We start from the raw sequence: 15,842 nt of genomic DNA on the forward strand, positions 1-15,842 counted from the left end.
TCTATCTATCTATCTATCTATCTATCTATCTATCTATCTATCTATCTTCTATCTATCATCATTTATCTATGTATCTTTCTACCTTCTGTCATCTATATCATCTATCCATCCATCTATCATCTATGTCATCTCTCTATCCATCCATCCATTCATCTATCATCTATCTATCTATCTATCTATCTATCTATCTATCTATCTATCTATTTATCTGCTATCTACTTTCTCACTTTTCTTTTTTTTTCTTTTCTTTTCTGCCTATCCATGGATATCTCCTGTTGACCCTATGTCTATAGAGAACCTGACTTACACATAACTTGACCGTTTCAGTTTTAGATAGACAACGTGAGTTTTATAACCACTATTTTATATCCTCTGTTTCCTTCCTACTTAATTGCTGGTAGGTTTTTTTGGACCTTGCTGACACTGATTTCTGCTGGAGTACCTGCCTCTCACCTTTCAATTGTTTATTTATTGGATGTGAAGCAATTTTGAAATATAGATTTCAGATGGGATATGGTCTAAGAATACTTCTGACTCTTTTCCTACTGTGAGTCTGGCCAGGAAACCGCTTCAGTTCATCCTTAGTTCTACGGATGTTATCATTTGAATCTGAAGTGTCCCTCATTGGCTTATGTTTTGTAGCTTGTTCTCCAGCTGGAAGTACAATCAGGGAGTCCCTGAGACCTTTGGGATGTAGAGTGTAGCTGGAGGAACTGGGATAAACAGGTCATTAGTTGTACTTTCAAATACAGGCTTTTTCCTCTCCTCTCCTCCTCCTCCCCCCTCTCCTCCTCCTCCCCCCTCTTCTCCTCCTCCTCCTCCTCCTTCTCTTCCTTCTCTCCCTTCTCTCTCTCTCTCTCTCTCTCTCTCTCTCTCTCTCTCTCTCTCTCTGTATATGTACTGAATCCCTGCTCATGCCTTCTCTTCTGTGTGTATGTTGTATACTGACTCACTGTCCATGCCTTCCTTTCTGTGTGTGTGTGTGTGTATGTGTACCAAACCACTGCCTGTGCCTTCCTCATTGTACATACTGAGCCACTGTCCATGCTGTTTTCAGGATGCATGCATAGAGGCACTTGTCCATGCCTTCCCCAATGTGATAGCCTATAACCATCATCAGCTGAGAAGTGCTTTCTTTTAGAAAACTAATTTGGTACCAGCATTTAAAAGCCTTTTGTAGCTAAAGAAATAAACAAATTCTGATATCTAAAGAAATAAACAAATTATAATCTTTGAGATCTAAAGAAATAAACAAACTAAAATCCATTCATCTGTTAACTGAGCAAGCATATCTGTGCTGGCTAACATTCAGCAAGATCTGGCTGCATCCAGAAAGACTATTCTTAGGGCCTGAACATGTAGTTCCATGGTCATATATCCTAGATCATACATCACGGTCATACAGCCTCTACACATGCATGTGTACATGTCCCATGACCTGAGATGAATTCGTTGTTTTCATCCCTGCCAGTAGGTGTTGGAAGTGATGGGTTTCCAATCTTTATCAAAACTGGAATTAAAGGCTTAATTTAAACATGTGCTTTTGAATGAAACTCTCCTGAGTTTTGAATTCCTGAATATGTGTATGGCGTCTGCCACACAGAGTCTATGCTAATATTGGAGTTCCACTCTTATTTCTCCAGGGTGTCAGCATGCTGCATACTAGAGAAGGATATAGCTCTCGAGCTGCAGAAAGGAATGTGTTGCTTATTGTAGGTGGCTAATACATACTGAGTCTGATGATTTATACAATTCATTGCTGAGCATATGCTAGATGGCCTAACCACCATGTTGATATAAGAGTGTTGGTTTTTGATGCATGGTCACTGTCCAACTCTTAAAAATTCAGCGCCTGTTCTAAACAAATTCTGTTTCCAATAAAGTACTATCAGTTTTAATCCCTGGAACATTAGAATCAGGTTGGTCTTAGACAATACTTCTAACTTTTATATTAAATAATATCTTTGATTTAAAGAAAGCAAGTATTTCTGGAGATAGGGTCTTTGGTTCCTCAAATTAATCATTTCATTTCAGGATTTATCAAGTCTATACAAGAGAGAAAAATGACAAGATTAAGGAGCATCAAACAATAAATACAACGATTATGGTAATATTGGGTGCCACAAAGTACAGCTAATGGGACGTGATAGCACTAGAGAACCTTGTTGGAAAGAACTTACTAAGGTTACAAAAGCTTAACAGTACAGGGTGTCAGTGTGAATTCAGAGAAGGAACTGATACATCTGAGGTACATGGGAATGGGGAAGCAGAGAGGGAGGAGTGAAGACCAGTGGTTACAGGAAGGGTGTAGTAAGAGGGAGACTGGTGAGGAAAGCAGGGGTAGCTATAAGAGACTTCTTATGCGTGGTTTACTGTGTGTATTGACTTCTTGATTAACATGTATTAATTGTGCATATAATGACGTGGTTGGAAACACATGTAATTAATACATGTTAATCATCATGCATTAGCATGTATTAATTGTACACATTAATGAAACACTTGCACACATAGGACCCTGTGCTAACTGAACTAGGTAGCTAGCACTCACTTTCCTCTCCTTAGCACTTCTTCATGTTTACAGCCTTTGGGGATCTCTCATAAAATATGCAATAGCTTATTGTGACTGATAGTCACCTGGTGTGCTTTGGAAAACCACAACTTATTCCTTCTGCTTCCGTACTCATACTCATTATTCAATTTCCTTTGCTCCTCTCCCTTCCTAAATCTGTCTTATTTCACTGGACATGATGCCCTCCAGTTCTATCCATTTTGCTGAGATGACAGTATTTCATTCTTCTTTATCACTAAATAATATTTCACTCTGTGTGTGGAGTAATCACACTTCCTTTGACCATTTATCTGAACGTCGGAGCTAGCTCCATATCTCAGCATTGTGAATGTTGCTGCCATAGACAGGATGCTATTTTTTTCTTTAGAATGCTAATTTAGTTCCTTTCAGTTATATGCCCCATGCAGGGAACACAAGTTAATATCATGGCTCTATTTTCTATTAAGGTACTTCCACAATGGCTGTAATAATTTATATTCCTATTGAAAAGGTATTCAAGCTATTTTTCCTCTAAATACACAACAACATTTTTTACTTTTTGTAATTTTGATAAAGCCATGCTAACTAGAGTTGGGGATATGTCCTTTTGTAGTATTTTCTTGATGGCTAAGGGTACGGGGAAAATTTTTTTCAAGGAGCTGTTGGACATATGTAGAGATGGCTTTATGATAGCTTTGTTATTGTGAGAACACAGGATAAACATACAGGATCTCAAAGAGGGATGTCAATGCAAAGAAACAGAAAAACCCAAACCAATGAGAATGCCAAAACGAATGATTGGTTACACAAAGACAGAGGTCAGAACTGATGGCACAGGGCAGCATTCCATCCAGCCACCCATCAACCAACAATGCAACTAACAAACAAATAAACAAATAAACAACTAACCAGTAACCACCAATCAACAACCAACCAATAACCTACCAAAATTAACCAACCAAAACCAACCAACAAACCAATAAGCAACAACTGAAAATCAACCAACCAACAAGCCAACCAATAACAAAACAACAACAAATAAACAACAGCAAACCCATCAAACAACAACCAGCAATCAACTAACGAGAAACTAATAACTAACCAATACCCAACCAACCAACCAATAACAGCAAATCCATCAATAACAGACCAAACAACAACCAATTAAACAACAAACAAACAAAACAACAACAATAACAACAACAACAACAATAAACCAACCAATCCAAATACTGTGGCATATTCGGCATGAAAAATTAGGAATACACTCTGTAATAGAGATGAAGGTAAGTGGCTGCACGCCAGATAATTAGAAAATTATATTAAAAATAACAACCGATTGCCAAAAGGAAGTAAGAGTAAAAGAAAGATGGACATAGGGAGAGATAGAAGGAAGGTTATATGTGGAGAAACTCTCACAAGGATCTACCTCCAGATGAACAAATATAGACAATCAATGGATGCTGAGGAGGGAGAATCCATCTCCTCCAGGGCTGAGCCCCTTGATAGGCTATCTAATCCCATTTAGTCATCTCTAATCACAAGTTCATATGAGCGTTGCTAGATAGGCTAAGTAGGTTGTATATGAATATCTATAAGTGCATGCATTTATATGTAAATATGTATTTAAAGAATAAGTAGTCATGGATCTGAGAGGGTTTGGAGGACATAGATGTCATTGAGAGAGGAGAATGAGGGATGGGAATTGAGTATAAAATTTTTAAGAAATTAAACTAAAACATAACAAATGGCATGCAAAAATAAGACTTCAGCATTATATCTATATATTGGGTAAGGTTTGTGTAACATTACAAGTTTCTTGAAAGACATTCAAGTAGATCTAAGCAAAAGGAGAGACAGACTGAGAACACTATGATTGAAACACAGATTTATCCAGAGTTAGAGTTCATGAAGTCTAAGGTCCACATGCACTGGGCTTCATTCTTCAGGCTTCCTTTTACAGAGCAGAAAGCTGCTTCTAAAATTAACACTGGAGATAAGAGTAACCTATGTTACTAAAACAGTGTTTACAAAGGACACCGTTGGAAGCCTGATGTTGACTGGATGGCAGCTATTAACAGAATGGTAGTGGTGTACATGTGTATATGTACAAGATCAGTGAAACAAAAGTGTCAAATATATAGATAAATAGTTTTGATTGATCCTTGACAAAGTATTAAAATAACTCATAGAAAAAATATAGTTATTCAATAAATCATACTGAAACAATTGAACACTGACACTTAAAAAAACAACTAAACAAAAAATAGCAAATTCATCCCTCACATAAACTATAAAAATGCAAAGCAGATCTTATAGCTATGAAACCTGAGCCTGTCAGATTTTTGTATAACATGTCACAGAAAAAGAAAATATGTCTGTGAATACTTTGGATAAGACATTAAAATGATAGAAAGTTTGATAAGAGGGATTTTCTTGAAATGACAAATCTCTGGTCTTTTTCACAAGCACTGCTGAGAAGTTCACAAAGGAAAGAGATGTTATTCCCACCACACATTAGATTCCATCTAGGGTCAAGTCAGTCTTACAACTAAATACTAAGATGATATGAAAATACTCCAGGAAAGAAAGAACAGTGATGTCAGATAGACATATCAATGGGTTATCAAAGCCAGTAATTATAGGATAGTGTTAGTAACATTAAGATTCTCCAAGCACACCCAGGATTGAATGGCTAATATGCTATGTATTTAAGCATGCTTTATCAGACTCTACCTGTGTGTTGATGATATACAGAACATGGAAAGTTTATCACTAGGTCCAGGAACCAGTCTCTTATATTTGAACAAATGCGTAAAGAAATCACAGTAAGTCTAAAGGCCCTGAACAGCTTTGGTAATTCTTATCACCAACAGCCCTAAACAAGAGTAGCTAAAAGGTTACCAGCTGACCTTTGCACCATCAAATTTATTACACAGAAGTGAGAAAGAATGGGTTACAGATAAACAGAACAATGTGACCCTCTTTCTGTGACATTATTGGAGAAGTAGATGCAGAAATCAGGCTATCAATGGCAGGCTGAGCTGGGGAAAGGGCATTGCTTCAAGAAAGTGTCACAGAATATTGTGCAATGTGCGAAGGTGCTGTACCTGAGTGATTGTGGATACACTACTACACATAGTTACAAAATTCATTGACTCTTTACCTAAAAAGGCATTTTTTTCCTGTCAGGTCCCAATAAGTTTGACTTCAAGGATACTATAGCAGCAATTTAAACGAAGTATTATAGTTTGAACTGCACAAGTGATGGAGGATGGTAAACAGTAGATATTTACAAGATAGAAATTAGCAGGACCAGATGAATGGACTAACATGTGGCATTAGGAAAAGGCAGATAGGTTTCTATTAAAGGAGGAGATACCACATATATCTAGAATTAGATTGAAATCGTCAAATACCCAGATGTCTTTATAAGGATGCACACTCAGGCAACAGAGCAGTCACAAGTCGTAACTATGGCCTCCAAGTGGTGTTGTTGGTCCAGCTCACAAGAAACCTTTGATCTCCTGAGAGAGCAGAGGCTGTTACATCATTAGTTGACTCATGAAACACAACCAAAGACCAGAAGTCATCGAAAAGACCAGAAGTCATGGACAGCACTGGAGCCCTCTAGAGAATAATCACCATGACAAGAGTGTTAGGCATGGGCGCTCCCCCTGTCCACCAACACTGATATGTATGCTGATCTTGGTTAAGATCTTTAAAGTATTTTGATTTTACCCTGTGGTGTGCTGTCACAGGGTGACCATCATAGCTGGCAATGGGATTCATGTCAAATTTTAGCCCAAAGCTGTATGTGAAAGGAGTTTAGCTCTCCTGACCCAAGGTCTTTAAATGTCTTCAGATCCAGTGTGGGAGGACAGGAGAATATTGGAAATAGTAAGATACACAGGTAAAATAGATTTGGGGACCAGGAAAAATGGATCAGCAGTTAAGACCCCTAGCTCTTCCATCGTGAGGCCCAGAGTTCAGATCCTGGGACCCCTGTAACTAACAAGTCCAGCACCCCTGTAACAAGTCCAGCACCCCAGAAGAAGTCCAGCATCCCTGGAACAAGTCCAAGTCCAGCACCCCGGCTGCTTGAAGGTTAGAGGAAGAAGGATTGTTGGAGCTGGATTGTTTCCAGCCAAATCAAGACACAAGCCCACGCTCAGGGATCTATCCCATCTCAGGGACAGGCAGAAGGTGGTAGATGGGGCCACACAGTGCTCTCTTCTGGCCTCTGAGTATGTCTCTGTATACGTGTGTTCTACCATAGTCGATCTTGAGTCAGTTATATGCATATGCACTTTCCTTCTGATTAAATTTCTCTTTTCCACATTTTGCATGTAAATGGAGTATAATTTATACCATCAGTGGTAATTAGGTTCACTCAAAAAATTGATTTTTTTAGAATGTAGTCACACCTAATGCAAAATTATTAGGAAATGTGTTTTCAGCCTTGACAGGTTATTTCTGCATTGACACATACTTATCCCAAGGTACATTTAAAAGACACCTCTAAAATCTAAGCTCAAATTGTGCACACTTCATCTGTCCATCTGTACTCAGGGCAACTATTATTTTATTGTTTTATCAGAAATAGATGAATCAAAGCCCTAAACCTGAATAAAACACCCTGCACAATTAGATACACACCTATGTTTAAATCTAAAATGAGGCCGTTACATTTCGTGAATAGGATGCTTACCTTCAAGCAACACAGATTCTCTTGCCACCCACTATGAATAATTATCTCTGGGGTGAGGGATGTGGTGCATGCTTTCTGTCAATCATGTTTAACTAGGGAACCAGAGTTGCGTGGGTGCAGCAGTCCTACCTGGCTTCAGATGAGCGAATGGAATTTCTCCGGTGAGGAGCTCCCACAGACACAGGGCGTAACTGAAGACATCGGCCTTGACGGTGTAGCGCGTGCACTGTGTGAACACCTCGGGGGCCATCCAGCGCAGGTTCTGCACGGATCAAAGTTGACCAGGACTCAGGAACGCCCAGCAAAGCTGGCTTCTGAGCCCGCAGTGGAGAAGGTTTTCCAATGCTATCAGACAGCATGGGCGGGGAGCTACTGTGGCCTTGTTCCTCACCAGTGCAACGGACACAGCACATCTTCATGTGACAAATTCATGTGCATTCATTTCTCAAGAAAATATAACATGGTTGAAATATCATAAAATCCATATTCTACTAGACTCCTCCAACATGAATGACAAATAACTGACTCACAGTGGTAGCTGAGTTTGTTCTCTTTCCTGCTCCCAACCACCATTTTTGCCCCAGGTGACTGCTTCAGAATAGACCACCAAAGGGGTCATCCCCGTATTCCCTTGGCCCGAGTCACAGTGTGGGTGACACCTTCCTCTGTTTCGGTCTCTGGGTTCTGATTAATTGAGTGACTAAATTAGGCCCTTAACTGTGTTCTCAGGACAGTGGACAGAGGGAGCCATGGAGAAGCCACCCAGTATGCCTGTGATGGAGATTTCTCGCTTGTATGGTCAAGGGTTTGAGTTTTCTTGTGTTTACCCTGATGTGAATTTTATGAATTCAGTGTTTGCAATATTTCAGGAAGCAAGGTAATAAATACGTTACAAAGCACCCCATCCCAGCGCCTCATGTATGTGATCCTGTGAGCTACGTTGTTTAAATTAGTTACTAGAAATGCAAATACATAAGCTTGGTTTCTTTGCAGTTTAAGACTCTGACTTTACCACTGACCGGGCAATTTCTCCCAGCTCAGAATTCCAGCCCTGAAGTCTCCCAGCTCTATGTCCTATCAGTGGACTTTCCCAATAACCTTCCTACGGGCAAGTCAGGAAGCAGTATTCCTTAACTACCCTTAGGAAAGCCCTGTGTGTAGTACTACCTCTGATAATTCTTCTGACAATTCTGCCTGAGGAATCCGGTAGAATTAACCTCAGAACACTTTTATCCCTGGCATATTACACATGGTTCACCCAAATGAGTTTTGCTGGTCCAAAGAGCCTCAGTTCACAGAGATTAGATATGTGCCATTACAGTGAACGTTCAGGAGTGGGCTGTTGGTGGTTGTGTCAGAGCCAGAGGACCCACAGTTATCTTTGCCTCCAGTGTCCACCAGTCATGAGGCTGTTTTTCCCATTAGATCTCTTATAAAACACTGCTTTTTACTCTTATGTCTGTGGACCTACTATACTTCCCTGTCTGTGGACCTACTGCATTCTGTACTTATTTATATTGCTTTAATTTTTATTAATAACACACCGTCACTTTCTTTTGCTCATGTGATCACTGTCTGTCCTTTCGTGGATTAGCTGGATATGGACAAGAATTGACTTTGTGACTATTCATGGGGACAGAGGCTGATGTCAGGGTTTGTCTCCGTTATATGAAGCTTATCTGCTGAGGGCCTCCCACAGAATCTGGAGCTCACTATTTCAGGCAAAATGGCTGGCCAGTGAGCCTTGGGGATTCTCCTACCTCCACCTCTCCAGCACTGGGGTTAGAGATACCTGCTCCTATGTCTGGCTTTTCCATAAATGCTGGGGACCCATGCCTAAGGATAGTTAAGGAATGCTTGGTTCATGGAGACATCTCTGCAATCCCCAGTTGGGATCACTGCAATATCCACAGGTCTTAGACTGTGTGAAGTGGAGATGTTACACACATCTGTTGAAAGAATACTTGACATCTAATGGGTGGTATGTTCAGATGCAGATTGGGTGTAGCTCTCAGGGACTCATTTGTCAGTGTTTTTATGCTGGGGAGTGGCAGAGACTTTAAGAAACAGGCTGGATGGAAGTTAATTAGGACATCTGTGGTCCTGCCAACTAATTAGAAAGCACTGCTGTCATTCCTGTGGGGTTTCAGACTAGTTCTTGTGAGAGCAATGCTGGATCCTCACTCCCTCTTTTCTGGCTTCCTGTTTGGCCATGTGAGCCTAGCACATGCCTGTTCACACTGCTGTTCACTGTCCAGTTGTTATGCAGACTAGGATTGTGCTCACTGGAAGGAAGTATGCTTTGTGGGTTTCTAGCCTTTAAACCTGTGAAATAGGCTGATTTTCTTTATAGCTCGTCTAAAGTTGGGTGTTCGGCTAAACAATGGAAAGTTGCAAATGACAGGGTGGACTAGAAGATGTCACCACACTGACGGTGTGGCCCGGGGTGAGTCTTTCCCTCTCTCCCTGTCTCTCCCCTTGTAACACATGACAATGATGAAAAGCTATTTGAAGTGTTCTGATACAACCTGGTTTCTCATCTGTCCCTTGCCCTTGTTTCCCCGGTCTGCATACCCTTCCAGTTCCTCCATCACTTGACAACTACCTGTTCTCCCGGCTGAGCTTTCCTGATGCTCTGTGAAATAACCAGAGTGCTTGAAATCCGTCTGTTCATTCCTGTGCAGGCCCCACTGGCAAAGGAGCTCCTTGGAATTGACAAGTTTTTATTTTTATTTCATTCATTCACATTTTGCATTTCTCTTCCACTACTTGTTGAATGAGTCAGAGTGCATGCACGCAAAAGTTTGGAGGGAAAAGCCCAAGGTAACAAGAGGAAAGTGCCTGTTGAGGGCTTGTCTACCAGAGATTTACAAGGTGAGGCCGTTTTATACAGGATTGGAATGGTGAGGGTCAGACACAGGGTTCACCATACCAGAAACAAAAGTACCAGGGATGCATAAATGGCCACCAGGCATGGGGAAAGGATGGATGTCTCCTGTGCTGCTGCAGGAGACTTGAAGCATCTTGTGGTGAGAAGAGAAAGTTACAGAGCAGGCCCAGAACAGAAACAGAACGAAACAGGCAGAAAGTTTCAGGGAAAGAGATCTGAATCGTATTTGGCAGGCACTGCTGAGAGTCCATGGGAGAATTGTCCACCCAACAATGGTAGCAGAGGTGACAAGGAATGAGAACCAATCCAGAAGAGGGCCCTGGAGACAGGGACCATCAAGGTGCATTAGAATCCTAGGCAGTGTAAATGAGAACCAGAAAGGTAAAGAGGCAAAGCCTCTTTAGATAGATAGATAGAAGTGAGTAATGACTGAGGCAGGTCAGGGAAGGGGAGGAGCTTACCCCAAGGGGATCAGATGCCTCTGGAGTCCAGGGAAAAGCAGGTTTACTTGTTTGGGGGTCTGAGGGGAGGAGTTGGGGAGTCAGGCATGAAGTGAGTTACAGGCAATCTGGAAACAGCGACTGTTGTCTTGTGTTATAATTTATGTTTTGCATAAGCATTGATGCTCACCTGCAGCTATTACCTCCTAACACTGATGGGGAGAGCCATGAACAGTGATCAGCTGCTGCTAATCACTTGGTGTTAGAATGTATAGCTTCCCATGTGTTAGCACTTCCTCTCCATATGCTCCTTACCTGTGGCAGCCAACGACCTGTGCCAAGCCAGTGCTCATAGGCTACATTTGGAACACTCTCGCTGAGATTTTTATCTACCACATTTTCTAAGTAGGAGACCCCTCAAATAGTTATTTTTGGGTTTTCTGAAAATAAAACCCTAAAATGTATCCTTCTACCTTGACAATGACATTTCCTGGTCAGGGCTTCTCCTTCTTTCATTCCTCCCACTTTGAGTTTCCATATTTTAGTTGTTCAACATGAATAAGAGAGTCACAAACCCCTGGCTGCTTTGTCATGTTGTCTTCATCCAGGGACTGCAGAAATCTTGATTCTAAAGGGGGAGAGAAAACAAGTCACACCAAAGGAAGTGTCTCAAACCTTTGGTCTAAGATCACACCAACATTGCAACCCCGGGAAGCCTGTGCATTGTTCAAATTCTTGTTCCCCACTTTTCAGTTTTGATAGGAATGAAGAAAAATAAAAGTGCAAATGTTAGGCTTTCAAAATGTAAGGTGAACCTGAAATTTAAATAACAGAAACTAAATAAAAGTATAAAATGAAACAGAAATTTAAATAAAGATGTGAAATCTGATTCCAGATTATTGCACAACATCAGGACCCAGGAGGAAATGCTGTTTGGGGGTATGCTTCTGGAACTCTTACCTCCAAAGTCTGCCACCACAGCATGGCCATCTTCATAGAGAAGAATATTGTGACTAGGAAAGAAGTAGATCTTGTAAGCTTTATTGAGTTGTAAGTAGCTTGCCTCTCAGGTCATCATTTGTTACCACAATGGTGACATGTACTAACTCCGTTCCCCTTGGTTTTATTGTTGATTCAGAAAAAAGATTTATAAAATGTGGTCATGTTTTAGCTCCCATTGACAGTGTGAAGAATTCCTACTTCAACAAACCCTCTAAGATGGTCAACAGGCCTTGTTAGTTGATGTGTAGTTCTCCAGCTCACAGAGTCCTGTTTGAAAGTGCAGCTCTTGGTACGCAAGGCATGGGATGAACTGGCTGCATCTCAGGCATGGATCTTCAAGGAGAAGCACACAGTGGATGTACCATAAAGAACAGTCACCTGAGTTAGATCCCTGAGAGCCACCTGAGGGAAGCATATAATTAAGTCCTGCATGTTAGTTAGTTAGTGTGTGTGTGTGTGTGTAAACTTTATATTCTGGACTAGAGACATCATCTTAATACATAGAATACATCTAAGGTCTGTTAAATGATATCAGCTAAACTACAGTTTAGGAAGTTAGCAAGCCGCCAAAACTACTCTTACAGCCCAGAACTCTAAATGATCAGGAAGACTGTCAGGCAATGTCAGAAATGCTCTTAGCACAAGAGAAAAGGGGAACCAAGTGAGGACAATGCCAACCAATCCACTTGGTTATTGTCATCATTTCTATGTACAAATTAGATGTCCGTAAATAAATATAGACACCAGCATCACATGGCACTTTGTAAATATGTGCATTTAGGGTTTCGATAGTCTTTTCTCCATAGTACTGGGAAAGTTCTACTTTGTGAGGTAGATCAAAGTTAGAGCAGTCTAGGGGAGGTCATCCCTCCCCCACACAGAGCACTGGCTTGTAGAATAGATTATGTAGAAGCATTCAGTCCTGTTGCTGAGGACTGTACTTGTCATTTCACTTTTAATTAGAGATCATGTGGTGCTCAACACAACAGATACATCTACAACATATTCTGAACCTAAGGCTCAGGGGTCATAACAGGAGACAGAAAGATTGTAAAAGCCAGAGGAACGTGAAGGCGTCTATGAGGCTGTATTTCCTAGAAATGCCAGCGAGGCTACATGGATGAAGTCTCATTGAAATGACTGACTAACCAACATCTGAACAAGGTCTAAACCTTGGAGATTATGTCATATGTACCTAATTTTGAGTCTGTGTTTGGCTCATAGAGGAGGCATTTCCAAATCAAGAGGTCACATTCTTGGTTTGGGTGTTCAGTGTGAACAGGAGTATCTTCATTGATTTATATGACACTTCCTGATGCTCACTGGCTTTGCAAGAACTTTAGAAAGCCTTTTTCTTTTATTGTGAACGAACTAGGAAAATAGAATTAATATACCTTGTAAATGCTAACATTTAATGTGTGTTCAAAGTGAGGTGGTAGAGTACAGGAATATTCGAGAATGTCAAAACAGGCAGGGATGAGATGCAGTTTTTAGCACCAAATTACAAATTGGTAGGCACAGTGAGGACAGTATTGTTATAACCAAAAAATCTCAGACCAATAGGAAGATCACACATAGACACAAGGCTCATTCTAAGAGCTGCACAGCCCACATACACTCAAGGGAGTGTGGGTGTCAAAATTTACCCAGAACACTTAAATATATGCTGAACAAAAAGCTCCATCAGACGCAGTAAAATTATGGGTAGCCTTTGCCAACTATTCCATTGTTAATTCCAATTAGTAAGTGAGATGAGCAACTGAAGCCTTGTCTTTAAAAGCACTAAGTTTCCTTGATAGTTTTGCAAATGGAGCTACTCTAGGTAGCTACCTGGAAAGACTAGGGAGCCTTTGCATACCTCTTCAATAGAAGCTTCAAGGCAGTGCTGCAGAACCAAACCCATGGGTCTAGAGAACTGGATTCTTGACTAATAATTCATTTGTTCAAACTTACTTTCATGTGAATATGTTACCAAGAATAATTATACCAGCTAGCTAGTTATGGATTAAAAACTGGTCTTTTATGAAAGAAATATAGCACCTGGTCAATAATAGCAGGCTCAGATTTCAGGATAGGCAGAAAAGGACTTGGCCTCTCTTGTGCTGGGTGAAGTGTGGTAGGGGAGGGAGGGCCTCTGAGGGCCAGGATTGAATCCATCCCTCTGATGACCCTCTAGCATCTTTACTGTGCTGTTCTGCAGATTGACACTGAAGATAGATCCTATTACTACAGTAATAACCACAGTGTAATAGAGTAAAGGTCGTATTCTGGAATAATTCAGTGCTTCCTAAATACCACGCATCAATCTACACATGAATGTTTAAGATTCAGAGAATGATGAGATACACAGACATTAGGGATGATCTACCCTAGTTCCTACAGAAGGGGTGGAAAGCTCATAATTCTGGTGAAATTCAGGCCAGAGAGTGGCCAAATGTGAACATAGAGTTCATTTCCTTTATGTCAGGTGTTAGAACATCTCAGATGTTAGAACAGTCCCTGACAAACAGTAGGTGGTCAATGAGTTTGTATTTTCTGAGTTGTGCCTATGTACTTTTCCCCAAAGCACAATATTTACTTGCTTTCTGTTAGCATGCCACTCTAGAAGATGCAAAGTGTATATGTTATGGATTTCATTTTCACGGGCTTTATAATCTGCTGGCGAAAACGAAAATGAATGTTTTCCAAGAAAATAGCATAGGTTAAGAACCGGATTAGCTTCAAAGGAGGCTTTGAAGGTCAGTCAGCTATTACATCTACAAATATGTACCAAGAATCTGTCATGTGCTGGGATATTTCCAGCTGTGAAGCAGGCAGGTTGAGGTTAGGCCCACTGTAGGGAGAGCAAGAAGGAGGAGACTGAGAAAAGGGGAAATCAAATCCTGGGAAGATCTTGGCAAAGTCAAGAGGTGTGTGTGTGTGTGTGTGTGTGTGTGTGTGTGTTTATAGTTATAAAAATAGATTTACTAAACCAAAGAACACATACAAGAAAAGAATAAGATATTTGCATAAAAGTTGTATTGAATTGTGGAGATCAGAAAGGCCTTCTGAACAACCAGTAACAGCAGCCTTAGACTTGAGCATGCCCAGAGAAGAATGTGAGCTGAGTCCTGAAGCCAGCCAGGGCCTCAGAGTTGCCATCACTGTCAGTAATAAGGTTGACCTCATGTGAAAGTCACTATAAATGATAAGCTTTCAGCAGTGTGAACACTGAAGGAATCAGATATGTTAGAGAAGAAGGCAATAGAGTGTGAAGTGGGCAAATGCTCCTGAGGGCGAGCGCCTATCTATTCTCCCGAGACACGCTATAGTTGGTATTAGAAGTCTACATTGCAGGTGAGAAACAGACACAGAGGGACTAAATCAGACAACCCGGATCTGCTACTACGAGGTGGAACTCTTACTTAAATTTCAGTCTTCAGGTCAACCAGACCCTGAGGGAGACCCCCAAATACCCAACTTCAATAATGAGGTGAAGAGTCAATGGAAACCAATCTAGTGTCTCTTTGTACCAATGTTACTCAGCAGGCAAAGACCAACCCTCCTCCTCCCAGAGCTGTGCTGAAGTCAAGATTCTGCAAGGAATATGTAGATAAGGGAAAAGCAGTTGCTACAAACAATAGACCTGGGAAGCTAGCTTATGCTAGGGCCTCAAAGCTATTAGCATCATCAGAAGCTGCAGTATAAAACCAATTCTGGCATTTCTGGTCTCCCTCTGCCCCTGTAGATCTCCTGGGAGGCACTTTGTCCAGGATAAAGCCTCAAGGGTGCTAGATGAGGGGTGTGCTTGGTGGCCCTTAAAGTAGAACCAATTCTACCAGATAATTCTCACTCTCTCTTTAGCTCTAGAGTCTTGTCTTCCATCCTCACTGTGATTTTCCAAAGCTGTTTCTGTTTAAGTGAAAGTGTGGCTTCACCTTATCAAACAACCTTTGCTCCTCCAGCTGCGTGGATACTTCAATAGCTGCACTTGGCACCAGCTTTGTCTTTATCATACCACGATATTTGGGTCTTCGAAATGCCTGTTCCTCACAGAGGACTCCTCCAAAGCTCCTTTAACCTTATTTAACCTCATCAAGACATGCACTTTACAGACTACAGGATATAACCCAGAGCCAGATTTACTTCACCCTGTTAAGCTGAGAGAGCAGAATCCATGTTCTGGCCTTCACAGCTTTCTTGTTAGTAACAGTCTCAGAGGGAGAGAGAGAGAGAGAGAGAGAGAGAGAGAGAGAGAGAGAGAGAGAG

The 15,842-nt window shown here is 41.1% G+C and overlaps 1 protein-coding gene across 1 annotated transcript in view; it reads right to left on the bottom strand.

Moving 5' to 3' along the window:
* Positions 1-15,842, bottom strand: part of Tnni3k (TNNI3 interacting kinase) — a 253,119-nt gene that overhangs the window by 81,978 nt on the left and 155,299 nt on the right. Inside the window, exons 18-20 of the mRNA XM_028754295.1 lie at positions 11,553-11,605; positions 11,168-11,220; positions 7,392-7,524 (exon numbers count right to left, since the gene is read on the bottom strand). Of these exons, the coding sequence (XP_028610128.1) occupies positions 7,392-7,524; positions 11,168-11,220; positions 11,553-11,605 (239 nt within the window). The remainder of the gene's footprint in view (positions 1-7,391; positions 7,525-11,167; positions 11,221-11,552; positions 11,606-15,842) is intronic.

Source organism: Grammomys surdaster, unplaced genomic scaffold (assembly GCF_004785775.1).
Source record: "Grammomys surdaster isolate TR1022 unplaced genomic scaffold, NIH_TR_1.0 125996, whole genome shotgun sequence".
Lineage (NCBI taxonomy): Eukaryota > Metazoa > Chordata > Mammalia > Rodentia > Muridae > Grammomys > Grammomys surdaster.